The sequence below is a fragment of the Hemiscyllium ocellatum genome, chromosome 36 (genome assembly GCF_020745735.1).
Source record: "Hemiscyllium ocellatum isolate sHemOce1 chromosome 36, sHemOce1.pat.X.cur, whole genome shotgun sequence".
NCBI lineage: Eukaryota > Metazoa > Chordata > Chondrichthyes > Orectolobiformes > Hemiscylliidae > Hemiscyllium > Hemiscyllium ocellatum.
This window is the reverse complement of record NC_083436.1, coordinates 27441181-27457003: the sequence shown is the minus strand read 5'-3', so window position 1 is coordinate 27457003 and position 15823 is coordinate 27441181. Positions and strand designations below refer to the sequence as shown.

General features: G+C 40.6%; 1 protein-coding gene across 2 annotated transcripts in view; it reads left to right on the top strand.

The window, feature by feature from the left end:
- The window catches only part of LOC132833348 (wolframin-like), a 37566-nt gene that overhangs the window by 2239 nt on the left and 19504 nt on the right, over positions 1–15823 (top strand). The window contains exons 2-3 of one of the 2 annotated variants that reach the window (XM_060851538.1): positions 6729–6789; positions 9085–9164. In XM_060851538.1, coding sequence (XP_060707521.1) covers positions 9090–9164 — 75 coding nt within the window. In that variant the 5' untranslated portion in view covers positions 6729–6789; positions 9085–9089. The remainder of the gene's footprint in view (positions 1–6728; positions 6790–9084; positions 9165–15823) is intronic. The other variant, XM_060851537.1, reaches the window with a different exon arrangement.

Genomic DNA, 15823 nt, shown 5'->3' with positions numbered 1-15823 from the left:
TGAGTGAAAAGTTTGTTATCAGCCTCTTACAATGAAAGGACCATTTCCCAAAGTGGTTAAAAATAGTAATTGGAAAGATTTATGGTTAGCTTTGCCTTTTTTTGAAGTTTACAACCATGCGTTCCTTTCACCTAATGCGTTTTGTGCCTCAATGTGTTCCCACTTTTTACTACAAAACATAGGATATGTTTAAAATATAATTAATGAGCTGTTTTAAAAACTTACGGGTATTGTGATGATATGAGCGACACTATAGCATGAAAACTCTCTTTTGGCCTTCATTTGCAATATGCTTTGAGCAACTAAGCCTTTTGGGTAAGTAAATTAAAAGGCTGAGATGCTGATTTGTACTCATCAGCACATTTTTTTTTCCTCTTGAGTGACGCAGCTTATTAAAGGAAAAGGGACAGAGCTGGAAAAAGATCAAACTTCCCCAAAATAAAGAACCGTGTTGCAGGAAGGCTACTGTTAAGGATGGTTAAAGACGCTAAGAAAGAATTTCAATCGGCTATTTAAGTTCATGCACCATTCATGACTCCTTAGATATAGAAGCAATCCATGTTCAAATGCAACAACATCAGCACAATATCCAGACTTGGGCTGACGCGTCACAAGTAACACTTGTTGCCACAGCAATCTAACCACATTCCCTTAACATTCAGTTGCCATCACTGAATCCCCCATTATCTACATTCTTCGGGTTAGCATTGACTAGAAACTGAACTGAACTCGCCACATAAACATTGGGCTACAAAGGCAGGTCAGATGCTAGAACACCTGCGGCAAGTAACTCACCTCCTAGCTCTCCACTTGCTTCAATGGGTTCAGCTCCAACAACATTCAAGAAGCTCGATGCTATCCAAGAAAAAGTAACCCACTTGATTGGCACCACATTGGTAAACATCTACTCCCTCCGCCCAATGACAGTCAGTGGCTGCAGTATGAAATATCTACAAGATACACTGCAAACATTCTGCGGCACCTTTCAAACTCAGACCATTCCCCTCCATTTTGTCAGTGCGGCGAGGTGAGAAGGTGAGGTGAAGCGAGGGCTGTCAGGATGGATAAGATTTTTTTCCTCGCTTAAAAAGGGACTTACCTCGGGATTTGGGCCTCCATTTTGCCAGAGTGGTGAGGAGAGAAGGTGAGATGAAGTGAGGTCTGCCAGGAAGGTCAGGGCTTAATTTATATTTGGGCAGTGGCTAAACATGTGATACTACATGTTCTGCCCCCCTCCTTTAAGTGGAAGAAAGACTCTGTAAGGTAAGGCTTTTATTTCTTGTCTGTCTCTTTCATTTATTTAAGTGCGTTGTTTGGTTTTAGTTCATATAAAGCTAAGCTTACAATGGCAGGGGACCTCAGACCCGTGGCATGTGCCTCTTGCTTGATGTGGGAGCTTAGGAACGAGTCTGACGTTCCTGATTCTTACACTTGCAAGAAGTGTGTCCAGCTACAGCTCGTGTTTGACAGAATGACAGCTCTTCAGCTGCGGATAGACTCACTGTGGAACATCCGCGATGCTGAGGAGGTCGTTTAGCGAACTGGTCACACTGCAGGTTAGAATTGCTGAGGGAGACAGTGAATGGGTGACCAAAAGACGGCATAAAGAGTAGGAAGGCAGTCAGGTGTCCCCTGCAGTCATCTCCCTCCAAAACAAGTATACCGTTTTGGATACTGTTGGGGGAGATGGCTCACCAGGAGAGGGCAGCAGTTGTCAAGATCATGGCATGGTGGCAAGTACTGCTATTCAGAAGGATGGGAAAAAGACTCATAGGGCCATAATCATAGGGGATTCTATTGTGAGGGGGGTAGATAGGCCGTTCTGTGACCGCAAATGGGACTCCCTGATGGTATGTTGCCTCCCAGGTGCTCAGGTCAGGGATGTCACTGATCGGCTGCAGAGCATTCTAAAAGGGAGGGTGAGCAGCCAGTTGCCTTTGGTGCATATAGGCACCAACGATGCAAGTAGAAAGCGAAATGAGGTCCTGAAAGAAGAATTCAGGGAGCTAGGAGAGAAGTTAAAGAGGAAGACCTCAAAGGTAGTGATCTCGGGATTACTACCACTACCACATGCTAGCCAGCGTAGAAATGAAAAAATAGTCAGGATAAACACTTGGCTTGAATGATGGCGTGGGAGGGAGGGGTTCAGATTAGTTGGACATTGGGACCGGTTCTGGGGAAGGTGGGACCATTACAAAATGGACAGTCCAATGAACCAGACCAGAACCAATGTCCTTGGGGGAGTTTTTGCTACTGCTGTTATGGAGGTTTTAAACTAATGTGGCAGGGGACTGGGAATTGGAAGAGAAAACAAGTAGGCAGCGAGGTGGAGACTGTAAGAATTATGAAGATAGCATTAATAAAGGGAAGAGTAGGCAGAGAGCAGGTGAACGCAAAAGAACTGGTGGCATGAAATGTATCTACTTTAATGCAAGGGGTATAGTATGTAAGGCAGATGAACTTAGGGCCTGGATTGGTGCCTGGGAGTATGATATTGCAATCACAGAGACTTGGTTGACGGAAGGGCATGATGATTGGCAACTAAATATTCCAGGATATAGACACTTCAGAGAGGACAGGAAGGGTAGGTGAGGTGGGGAGGGGGGTGTGGTGGAGTTGCATTGCTGGTCAGGGACAATATCACAGCTGTGCTAAAGGAGGACACTGTTGAGGTCTTGGGTAGTGAGGCATTATGGGTGGAGCTGAGAAATAAGAAGGATGCAGTTACATTGGGGCTCTTACAGGCCTCCCAACTGTGAGCGTGAGGTAGAAGAACAAATAGGTAAACAGATTATGGAAAGATGTAGAGGCAATAGGGTAGCGGTGATGGGAGATTTTAAATTTCCCAACATTGACTGGGATCCCTTACGGTCAGAGGTCTGGATGGAGTAGAATTTGTAAGAAGCATCCAGGAGAGTTTTCTAGAGCAGTATGTCAATAGTCCAACAAGGGAAGGGGCCATATTGAACCCTGGTACTGGGGAACGAGCCAGGCCAGGTAGTAGAAGTTGCAGTGGGGGATTTCTTTGGGAACAGTGTTTTAAAATACTTGTGGATAAAGAAGAGAGTGGTGCTAAGGGAAGAGTACTCAACTGGGCCAAGGCCAATTATATCAAAGTTAGGCAGGAGCCCAGAAATGTGGATTGGACACGCAGCACATCAGAACTGCACAAAGAGGAAGAAGAACACCTTCACAATGTATTCGCCAAAAATGGACACCCCTGCAATTTCATCAACAGATGCCTAAGGGAAAGACAACGGAATGAGGACATGCCACAACCCAAAGGACTAGCCATATTACCATACATCAAGAACATTTCTGAACTGACAGCCAGACTACTACAACCACTAGGACTCATAACAGCACACAAACCAACAGCCACTCTCAGACAACAACTCACCAGGACAAAGGACCCGATACCCAGCATGAGCAAAACCAACGTAGTGTACAAAATCCCATGCAAGGACTGCACAAAACACTACATAGGACAAACAGGAAGACAGCTAACGATCCGTATCCATGAACACCAACTAGCCACAAAACGACACGACCAGCTATCCTTAGTATCCGCACACGCAGATAACAAGCAACATGAGTTCAACTGGGACAACGCTACTATTAAAGGACAAGCCAAACAGAGAACAGCCAGGGAATTCCTAGAGGCATGGCACTCATCCACAGATTCTATCAACAAACACATCCACCTGGACCCAATATACCGGCCACTGCAGCAAACAGCTGGAACTGACAACCGGAAGCAGCAGAGGCAAATCACTATAAATGCTTGAGGGAACAACACCAGCGCTTCACAAGAGACTCCCAAGCACTGAGGATGTCACCTAAACAGGGGACAAAACATCTGCAACACAAATTCCCAGCTCAGCAAACAGAACCACAACAACGAGCAGCCGAGCTACAAATCTTCTCTCAAACTTTGGACACACCTATTTGAAGGAAGTCCACCTTTGAGATGTGGCAGGCTTTCAAATATAGGTTAAAGATAGTGCAGGATAGCCATGTCACGTTGAAGGCAAAGGATAGGAAGGGCAAGATTTGTGAACCGTAGATGACAGAAATTGCAAGACTAGCCAAGAGGAAAAGGGAAGCGTACATAAGGTCTAGGCAGCTAAGAACAGAACGGGCCCTGGAAGAATATTGGAAGAGTAGGATAAGTCTTAAACAAGGAATCAAGCAGGCTAAAAGGGGTCATGAAATAGCTTTAGCAAGCAGAATTAAGGAGAATCTCAAAGATTTTATTCTTATATAAGAAGCAAGCGGGTAACTAGAGAAAGGATTGGTCCACTAAAGGATAATGAAGGAAGGCTGTGTGTCGAACCTGAGCGAATGGGTGAGATTCTGAATGATTACTTTGCATCAGTGTTCACTGAGAGGAGCATGATGAATGTTGAGATTAGAGATAGAAGTTTGATTAGTCTGGATCACATTGGCATAAGTAGGGAAGATGTGTTGGGTAGGCTAGAGGTTATTAAGGTGGACAAATCCCCAGGACTGGATGGGATCTATCCCAGGTTGCTGAGGGAGGCGAGAGAGGAAATAGTTGAGACCCTGACATATCTTTGTGGCATCCCTAAATACAGGTGAGGTGCTGGAGGACTGGATGGTTGCTCATGTTGTCCAGGTAGCTACAGACCAGTGAGCCTGACATTGGTGGGAAAGTTGCTGGAGAGGATACACGCGGCAAGTACTTCACACAGAGGGTGGTGGGCGTTTGGAATGCGTTGCCAGCAGAGGTGGTAGAGGCAGGCACAATAGATTCATTTAAGATGCATCTGGACAGCCACATCAGTAGGTGGGGAGAAGAAGGATAGAGCTGTTTAGGAATTGACCGACAGGTTTAGACAGTACATTTGGATCGGCTTAGGCTTGGAGATCCGAAGGGCCTGTTCCTGGGCTGTAAATTTTCTTTGTTCTAAAAGGACAAGGACAGTAGATACATGAGAATACCACCACCTCCACGTTTGCCTTCAAGCCATTCACCAATCTGATTCAGAAATATATTATTCTCCCTTTCCTGTTGCTGGGTCAAAATCCTGGAAATCCTTGCCTAAGGGCATTGTGGATTAATCCACAGCCTGTGAACTGCAGTCCTTCAAGAAGACAGCTCACCACTGCATTCTCAAGGGCAAGCAGAGATGGGCAGTAATTGTTGGCCAGCCAATGACATCCACATCCTAAAATTTTAATTACATTTTTTTCTGATTCTGTCTTAGTTTCCTTAACCCAACTGTAAATCCATACATTATAGCCCATTCAAATTTGTCGATTTATGCGCAATAAAAAAAATCAGTTCTGACATTTATTTGCTGCATTCAGGGTATGATTCAGACTGAAAATGCTGTCTTTTGTGTAGCTTTTAAGCCAAGGATCTGCCTGCCCTTTCAGGTGAAACTGACAGATTCCATTGCTTTGTAGTAGAGCAAATGAGTTATTTCCTGGTGTCCTGATAAGTAGTTATCCTGCAATCAACATTGCAGAAGCAGCTTGGCTGGAAACTGTCATGTTGCCAATTTCTGTGAAAAGTGGCTACCAAGTTTTTTTTAAATTCATTCACGGGATGTAGGTGTTGCTGGCTAGGCCAGCATTTATCGCCTATCCCTAATTGCCCAGAGGGTAGTTAAGAATCAACCACATTGCTGTGGATCTGGAGTCACATGAAGGGATTTTTCCTGACAACCAACAATTGTTCTTATTTCCAGATTAGAATTTGAACCCAGAACCCCAGAACGTTACTGGAATCTCTAGATTAATAGTCCAGCAATAATACTACTAAACCATTGTCTTCCCATTAAGTGTCAATTTTCAACAGTGACTGCACTTCAAAACAAAAAAAGATCCGTTGCCAGTAAAGTGCTTTGAGACATCCAGTTGTCATGAAAAGCACTGCATTAAGTGCAAGCCTTTCTTTATACTAATAAATTTGAAACCACTACATTTCCATATACTGATGAATATTGCCTATATGGGTTTGCTATTAATTCTCTTAACTCTTCGAATGGCTTGGTTGGGGAGAGGAGAGATTGCAATTCAAGTTCACTCTTTTCTGGACAGTTTCATGGCACTTGTTTCTCTTCGGGTTATGTAGGGATTCCAGCCAAATGACTCAGACAATGAAACATGTCCAATTCGTTCACTAAACTGCGAGCAATTCCATATATGAAGTAATGTTGATGCTGTTTGACTGCTATCCCTTTTACAGACTTTGCTTTTATAGCAAAAGAATGACACTGCTATTTGGTTCTGTTTTTAACTACAAAATTGTGGTTGGTATAACAGTTCTTGTCGAGTTATATTTTGAATGAATGAATTCCTATGAATAAAGGAAGACTGAGGTATAGAGGTCAAATATGTAAAGGTGTAATCAATATTAATTTTAATATGGAAAGAATATTTGGAGTTTGACATGATCAGTAGCTAGGCGAGAGTGAGGACTGCAGGTGCTGGAGATTAAACTTGTGTGTGGTGCTGGAAATGCACTGCAGGTCAGACAACATCCGAGGATCAGGAGAATTGACGTTTGGGGCAAAAACCCTTCTTCAAATAGGAAGAGCACTAGCTAGAGAGTTGTTAAAAGCCAGAGATGAAACTGTTGGTTTCTTTTCCTGAGGTTTTATACACAAGATGCAATTCACACACACCAACATCTGCAAACAGTTAAAGTTTATAAATCTTGTACAAGCTAGGTTAACCCCCTTTGACCCTTTTCACAGGCACATGAAGTCGAGTCAAAGTGAGGCACTGAATAAAGAAACCACATTCTCCTTTATACAGGTCAGTTGGCCATGCTTACAATACTCTGGCTACTCCCCCCATACTCATATGCCACTTAAAAAAACACCCAGTCACTTGTTACTCCAGGTACAGTGGTAGGATGAGATCATCCTCTAAGATAACGGGAATACTAATATCCTAGTACTGGAGAATCGTTATGCAGATGATTTCCTGACTCCATGATGTCACAAGACAATGCAGGTGCGACATACCTAGCTTCAGCAGATGGCTAGAAAGCATTTCTGAAGGAAGAGATTAAATGATGGTTTAATTTGTTAATGGGGGAGTAGGGGAGCAAATGACTGTCTAATTGGAGTGGGAGGTCATTCACATTCTTGCCTGACTGTCATCCCTACCGACTTCCAGAATGTACACTGTATAGTTTAACCCTTTAACATTATATTACTGTCCAGAGAGCGAGTCCTATTTAATCTTTTAATATTACACTAGTTAAATGTGTTTGTGCTACTTTTACTTTGGGGAACTACACTGTCATCATAAATTGCAGAATTGGTTAAGTTATGAAATTCATGTGAACAGCATGCCAACACTTGCTGTTAAGCAGTACGCAATGATATTCTCAGTATTGAAATCAGCCATTTGGCCCTCAAGGTTTATGACACTGTTTATGCTGTACATGAGTCTTTTCTTATTGTTTACTAACCCTAGCCTTCTATTCATTCCTTCCTATTATATCTATCCTAAGGGAAAGCAACAGCCACATGCTGGCTATTCAAACTAGTTCTTAAGAGGTACAAAAAAGATTTACTAGAATGGTACCAGAATTAATTAGCACGACAGTCTAAAGTTTTTAGAAGAAAGAAGACTTAAGTGTGATCTACTCAAGCTGTTTAAAAGATGAAATGAATTGTTAGACTAGAAGTAGAGATGTTTCCACTTGAAATAGTTAATGGATCTAGAATTCATAAAAGTAGGATAGCTGCTGAGAAAGCAAAACCGGAACTCAGGTGAACATTCTTCACCAAAGTTCAGTGAGGTTGATTACGCATGAACCTGCCCTTTCGAAATCCACATGGGCGTGTTTATTATATTTTTATTTTTGAGATGTTATTAAATTAAATTTTTAATAAGAATTCCATTATCTTACCTGCACTAAGCCAGTCAGTCTACATTTCTTGGGTTTGTCCAAACTCCTTTTCTAAATATAATGTTAGATGGAAGCTAGTCTTCTGGCCCCATACTTGGATAGTATTATGTATAGTAATGCCTATTTTCTCCAGGGACTTGAATAGTTCATTAGTTATCACCCTTTTTGGAAATCAAATATTATTAATTTTTTAATCTCTTAATGTCATGCCCAGCATATTCGACTCCATGGTTAATAGTGACAAAGTAATAATTTCATATTTTTGCCATTTTTCTGTTATTGCCTGTCATTCATTTCCCCAATGGGCATATACAAATCCTGGCTATTTTCTGTATGGTTAAAGAATGTTTTCTTGTTTCTTTTAGTACTTTAATCTTTAAATTTATGTCTATCTTTCAAGTTGTTTTGGCCTGTTTCCTGACACTCCCATTTCCATTTTCTTGTCATCTATTCATTTGCCAGTATGCTTAAAGTAAACCTTTTTACTTCAGTTTCAATCTTCCCTTTATTTCTTTAATCGTCGATAATGTAACTTTAAATTTGAGCTTGATCTTTTTAATGCAGTGTATTTTGTTTTTAAATATTTTATTTCTTTGAGTACCTTTCCAATTTATTTTTCTTAGCTCAGTTATTGCCTATTAGGTTTTCCCCATTAAATAGTTTGCTTTTTGTTTTACTGTCTTTCTCAATCTTTATCCTAAAAGCTTACTATGTTTGATCACTATGGCAAACATATACCTCTTTGATTATTCCTCGCATCTGATTACTGGATTCAGCAGTGTACCCTCTCCTGTTGGCATTTCTATATACTGGGTAAGAAGAGTGCATGAAGTTGCACATATACCAAATCAATTTGAATAAGGTAGTGAAATGTTACCACAGTGTTTGTATCAGGGTTGGATCTTCAGCTGTAAAGTTTAGGATAGTTGGAAATAAGGAAAGAGTAAAATAATTCAAGGATGTCAAATCTGCTATTATCCAAATGCCATGCTGTTTTAAAATTATTTCTTATGTGTGCCATTTGTTTTCTGAATAATTAATTTGTGATATGTGTTTTATTTGAGCATAGCATGACTTCTGTGACTGTCTTATTGAGCTATTGCATTACACTTCATTAGTAAAACTCAATTGAGTTAAAAAAATTATGCTAGGCTTAATAGTTTCCTTTGTTATATTTTTCTTTGCAGCAAAAATGTTGAATGAGAAAGAATACATAGAAGAACAAGAGGAAAAAGCCAGAAATGGTGATGCAAAGGCACAGACTGAGGTAGAACCAAAACATTGCTGCAAAAATTCTTCAATTCAAAATGTCAATGTATTCAATTGATAATGGGAATTCACCTTCATATACTTACCCGACTGTTATCTATAACATTAGAAGGAAAAAAAATCAAAGGGTCATTTTCAGGTTTACTAATTCACAGTTGTTAATAGTTGCAAACTTTTTTTTCTCTCTACTGCCAGCCCACCAAACTCTCCCTACGTTAACAGGAAGATTGGTTTTTGGAGTATGGTTCATTACTCCAGTGGTTTTAAATATTCAATTACTTTTGTCAAAAGTAGGATAACAAGGATATCAAGGCCACAGCTAAGGTACAGTGTATTCATTTAAATTTTAAGTTCTCCGAAGAAGATTCAATAGAAACCTTCATCACTTGTTGCAGGATTTAAATCAGTTAAACTTAAGTTGGAGATCACTGATTATTTTTGCATGATCTTTATCCCTTGTATGGAAATAATATTTTTTTTTAAAGATACACATTCATGATGTGGGCTTCAGTGGCTGAGTCAGTATCCTTTGCCCATCCTAATTACTGTTAATAAGGTAATGGTGAGCTGTATTGTTGAACTGATGCAACCAATTGGTGTCGGTACACACATTTGTTGTTGGGTATTTCCTGGATTTTGACCGAACAGCAGTGAAGGAACAGCAATGTTTTCAAGTCATGATGATGAGTGGCTTAGCGAGGAATTTCCAGGTGCTGGTGTTCCCATGTGTCTGCTGCCCTTGACCTTGTCAATGAAAGTTCTCATGGGTTTGGAAGGTGCTGTCTCAGAGCTTTGTTGAATTTCTCTGGTGCATTGTATAGATAGTACACACTGCTGCTACTGCATCAGTAATAGATGGATTGAATGTTTGGATGTGATACTGAACAAGCATTATGCTTTTTCCTGAATTGTCAAGCTTTTAAAATATTGTTAGAGCTTCACTTATCCAGTCAAGTGGGGAGTATTCCATCATACTCATGACTTGTGCCCAGTAGTTCATGGACCAGCTTTGGGTAGTCAGGTATTTTGCTGCAGAATTCCCTCGTCTCTGACCAGTTATTATAGCCACGGTATTATTGTCTGTTCCAATTCAGTTTCTAATCATTAGTAATCCCCATAGAATGTCAAGAGGGCATAACTAATTCCCTCATGTTAGAGATTGTCATACCTGGCCCTTGTATGGTATAAATGTTACTTGACGCTTATCAACCCAAGCCCATATATTAGTCAGGTCTTGCTGCAATTGTTAATGGACAATCTGAGGATTCTCAAATGTTGCTGAACATTATGCACGTGTCCACAATAGTGAACATTTCCACTTCTGACTTTGGGATAGAAGGAAGAGCAGTGCTGAAGGTGGTTAGGCATGAAATACTGCCCTGAGAAACTCTTGTAGTGATATTCTGGAGCTGAGATTATTGACCTATAAAAACCTTTTCAGTTTTCCCTTAATTCTGATTTTGCTAGAACTCTTAGTCACGTGTACCGTGATGTTAGAAGCAGTCATTCCTGGACGTCAGTTTGATTTTTGCATGTTTGGACCAATACTAATGAAGTCAGAAGTTGCTACATTTTGGGAAGGACTGGGTGAGTAGGAATAATGGTGGATAGCTCTTCCCAAAAGTTGGCATTGGCATGTTGAACAAATGGCCACCTCTGGTGCTATTTCATGCTAAATTACCAGATTTGCCAAAATTTACAGTATACATAATTAACATGTGCATTGTCAATATGTTTTTAGAAATGTACTTCATCTAGTAAATCATCACAGGCAGACATATTACGACACTTGCTGTTACATAATTTTATTACAGTGGGTAATGTATGCAGTCACTTAATTGTTTCTATTTGAGGAAGGTAATCTAGAACCCTAAGATCATATTCTGGGATTTTGCTTGAAATTCCAGCTAGTCCTAACTAATGATCCTATGAATAAATTGTATAAAAAGTTAGGTTATTTTGTTTGCTTCAAATTCGCTGGTTAAAAAGTATTTCCCTATTTTGTAGAAGCCAGACTAGTACAGTACTAAATCAATAATGCATTGCCTGACATTAACTTTTATAATTTGATGAGTTAAACTGAAGTTTTATCTGCCAGTTTTATGATTTAAATATGCAGGGAAGATCTTCAGGTACAAGACAAAGAATTGCTGAGGACTTTGTGGTGCTGTAGTCAATACCTGTCCCTTTAATTATACAAAACAACATACTAACTAGTCTTTCAATGAATTTGTTGTTTGCACGGTCATGCTTTGCACAACTGAACTGCTGTAATTGATCTCCTTAGGAGGAGCACAAAGTAATGTGGATGAGGTGTGGCACTTTAACAATACACATTTATTTCTGTACTATTATTTGCTCTTTTGGTTTCTTCTTCAACTATTTGTTTGAAATAACAATTTAAACTCTTATTAGTTATTGTAGAAGTGCAACTTTATGTGTAATTGCCACAACCCCATTCTAAGAAAACAAAATTGTCATTCAAAAGTAGCCTAAGATATTTGAACAAAATCTGGGCATTCAGCCTGAATTTGTTTCACAATTTGATCATAACTGATATACTTCTCAACCCCATGCTATTGTAACGTTTGAACCCCTTACTAATCAAGATCCTATCTACCTTTATTTTAAATACACTCAATGATTTATCTCCACTACCTTCTGTGGGAATGGATACCTTAGATTAACCATCCTTTGGTTGAAAAAAATTCCTCCACTACTCTAAAGGATCATCACTTCATTCTGAAGTTGTCATCAGGTCTTAGTCTATCCTACTCATGAAAACATCTTCTTTGCACCCATTCTATTCAGACCTCTCCGTATGCTGTAAGTTCATATTCTAATTCTCTTAAACTGAATGCTAATATTGCATTTGTCCTCCTAATTGCCAACTGAATCTGCATCTTAACCTAAAGAAAATCCAAACCTTTTTGCTTCAGATTTCTAAAGCCTTTCCCCATATTTGCCTCTCCTTCCTATCAAAGTGGATAACCTCTCATTTTCCCACAGTATACTCCATCTGCTACTTTTCCCATTCTTCTCACCTGTCCAAGTCCTTTTGTGGCCTCCTCTTTTTCTCAACACTACCTGCCCTTTCACCTGCCTTTGTATCATCTGCAAATTTAGCAACAATACCCTCAGTTCCTTCATCCTGATCATTAATGTGTAATGTGAATAGTAGTGGTTCCAATACTGACCCCAGCAGAACTCACCAGCTGCCATCCTGACAAAGACCCACTTATGTCCTGTCTCTGTCTTCTGCAAGTCTCCTAGTCCTGTATCTATGCCAGTACCTTGTCCCTAATATAATGGTTCTTATTTAGCAGCTTCAAAGCCTTCTGGAAATCCAAATAAATCACATCCATTTGCTCTCCTTTGTCTAACTTCTAGCAGGCCTGAGTCTTCCTTGGCGAAGCCCTGCTGACTCAGCCCTATTTTACAATGCACTTCCAAGTACTGTATAATCTTGTTCTTTAATATAATGCACTCTAAAATCTTACCAAATACCACGGTCAGGCAAACTGGTATTTTCCTGTTTTCTGCCTCCCTCCGTTCTTAATCAGGGGTGGTACATTAGCAATTTTCCAATCCTCTAGGACCCCCTCTGACTTTAGGTGATTGTTGAAAGGTCACCACCAATGCTTCTACAATCTCCTCTCCAACCTTGTTCAGAATACTGGGGTGTAGTCCATCCAGTTTGGGTGATTCATCCACCTTCAGACTTTTCAGTTTTCCCACCATCTCTTTATTGATGGTCATTGCCTTCTGACTCTCTTGAAGTTCAAGCATGTCAGTTGTGTCATCCATTGTGAAGACTGATGCAATGTATCTATTCAGTTCTTCCACTATTTTTTTTCTACCCCATTGCTGCTACGCCAGCCTAATTTTCCAGCTATCCAATGTTCACTTTGCCTTTCTTTTACCTTTCATAGATCTAAAAAATAGATCTTACAATATACTTTTATATTATTATCTAGCTGACTCTCCTATTTCATCTTATCCTTATTACTCTTTTAGTTGTCCTCCACTGGTGTTTAAAGTTTTCCCCATCCTCTAACTTCCCACTAATCTTCACCACTTTGTTTTTCCTTTTGCTTTTGTGCTGTCCCTGAGTTCCCTTGTCAGCTATGGTTGCCTTATTCTCCCTTTAGTGTGTTTCTTCCTTTTTGGGATGAATCTGCACTGCCTCCCAAATTATCCCCAGAAACTCCTGCTATAGCTGCTCCCCTGCCTTCCCTGCTAGGCTTCCTTCTAATCAAGGAGAAAGTGACAACTGCAGATGTTGGAGATCAGGCACAAAATGTGTGGCACTATAAAATCACAGCAGATGAGGCAGCATCTGAGGAGCAGGAAAGTCGACATTTCAGGCATAAGCCCTTCAGAAAATGTAACCCCATTTCTGTCGAAGGGCTTATGCCCAAAATGTCAATTCTCCTGCTCCTCCGATGCTGCCTCACCTGTGCTTTTCCAGTACCACTCTCCTCTTCTAATCAACTCTAGCAGCTGCTCCCTTATGTCTTTGCAATTACCTTGACTCTATTGTAATATTGTTTCATCTGGTTCTAGCTTCTGCCTCTCAAACTGCAGGATGAATTCCATCATATTATGATCTCTGCCCTTTAGGTGTTCCTTCACCTTGAGTTCAGACAAATCTTCTTCATTACACGTCTCCAAGTCCAGAACTGTCTGTTCACTAGTGAGCTGAACCACAATCTACCCAAAAGCCCATTTCATAGACATTCCAAGAATTTCCTTTTCTTGGGATTCACTGCCGAACTGAATTCCAAGTCCACCTGCATATTGAAATTCCTCATAATTATTGAAATGGTGTATTTCATACAAGCCTTTTCTATCTCTTGATTTAATCTCTGCCCCCTGTCCTGACTACTGCAAGGGGGCCTGTAGATAACTCCCTTCAGGGTTTGTTTTTCCTTGCAGGTCTTCAACTCTACCCACATGGATACTACACCTTCTGACCTGATGTTGATTTAATTTTGTTAACTAATTTAATTTAATCTTGCTATTAATTTCATTTCCTTTGTTACGTTTGTGTGCCCTTGGAGGTCTGTACATAACTCCCATCAAGGTTTTTTCCATTGTGATTCCTCAACTCTATTCACACACAAGCTTTGCCTTCCGACCCTATATTACTTCTTGCTATTGATTTAATTTCATTGCAGGAAAGTCAATGTTTTGGGCATAAGCCCTTCATCCACACACGTCCCTGAAGAAGGGCTTATGCCCGAAAAGTCGACTTTCCTGCTCCTCGATACTGCCTGACCTACTGTACTTTTCCAGCACCACACTTTTTGATTCTGACTCTCCAGCATCTGCAGTCCTTACTTCCTCTCTGATACCCATACAGCCATGTCTCTGTGACACCAACAATATTCTATCTGCCAATTTCAATTTTCATGCTCATTTTCTTTGCTTATACTGTACACTTAAATACAGCACCCTCAGTTCTGAGTTGACTGCACCATGTCTCCACTTCAGTTTTGAGTCTTTCCATACTCTTTATCCTATTAATTGTGGTAGAAACTTCAATAACCTCTCAACTTTTAACTTTTTCCATAACTTTCCATGCACCTGTCCAACAAGCATGCCCCAAACCCAAGCCACCGCCACCTCCAACCAATTAGTTTAAGGCCCCATCCACTGTCCTAGTCATGCAGTGCGCAAGGACTCTGGTCCCAGCCTGAATAAGGTGGAGCCTGTCCTATCCCATCAGAACAGCTCCCTCCTACCCCAGTAGTGATGCCCATGTCCCATGAATTAGAACCTGTTTCTCCCATGACAATCTCTGAGCCTGCTTTTATCTCTCTAACCTTATTAATCCTGTGCCAATTTTGTGGCTGACGTAGTAATCAAGATATTATTATCTTTTTGGTTAGGCTTTTCTAATTTAGCTCTGTCTGTCATATTCACTCAGAAAAAATCCTTCCTCCTCCTACCTACATCATTTGTACCCACGTGGATCATGACACCTAGATTTTTCCCCTCCCACTCCAAGTTCCTCTGCAGCCCGGATGAGCTATCCTGAACCTGAGCAACTGGTAGGCAACACAGCCTTGTGGACTTGCAATCCTGGCCAGAGAAGAGTCAATTCCTCTGTCTATGCTACCCCTAATTAAAACTTAATTTCTCTTTCTCACCCTCTCCTCTTTGAATGGCGTCCTGTACCATAATGCCATGGTCAGTTTGCTCATCCTTTCTACAGCCCACACTCTCGCCCACACAGGAAGCAAGAATCTCAAGCCTGTTTAACAGGCTCAAGAGCTGAGACTCGTTCAACACTACCTCCTGGGACCCTCTACCTGTCTTGCTTTTAGTCACACTCCTGTATCTGACCAGTGACTGAATTTGAGGTACTTGGTCCAAGGGGTATGACTGCCCCTGAAACACGGCATCCAGGTTACTTTCCACTTTATGATGTGTTCATGTATCACAGTTTTTGAAGCTTGAGTTCCAGCTCATCAATGCTGAACCGGAGATACTCAAGTGATTAAACAACCATCTTATAACATGGATTTTTAAAGATTAAATACTGATCTTTTAGTTTGTAGCCTGTAAATATTTCCTGTTTTGCCTTTAATCTGAAAATACCTTTAATAGTCATATTATAGCTATTATCAACTAGTGACTTTGCTATTTCTA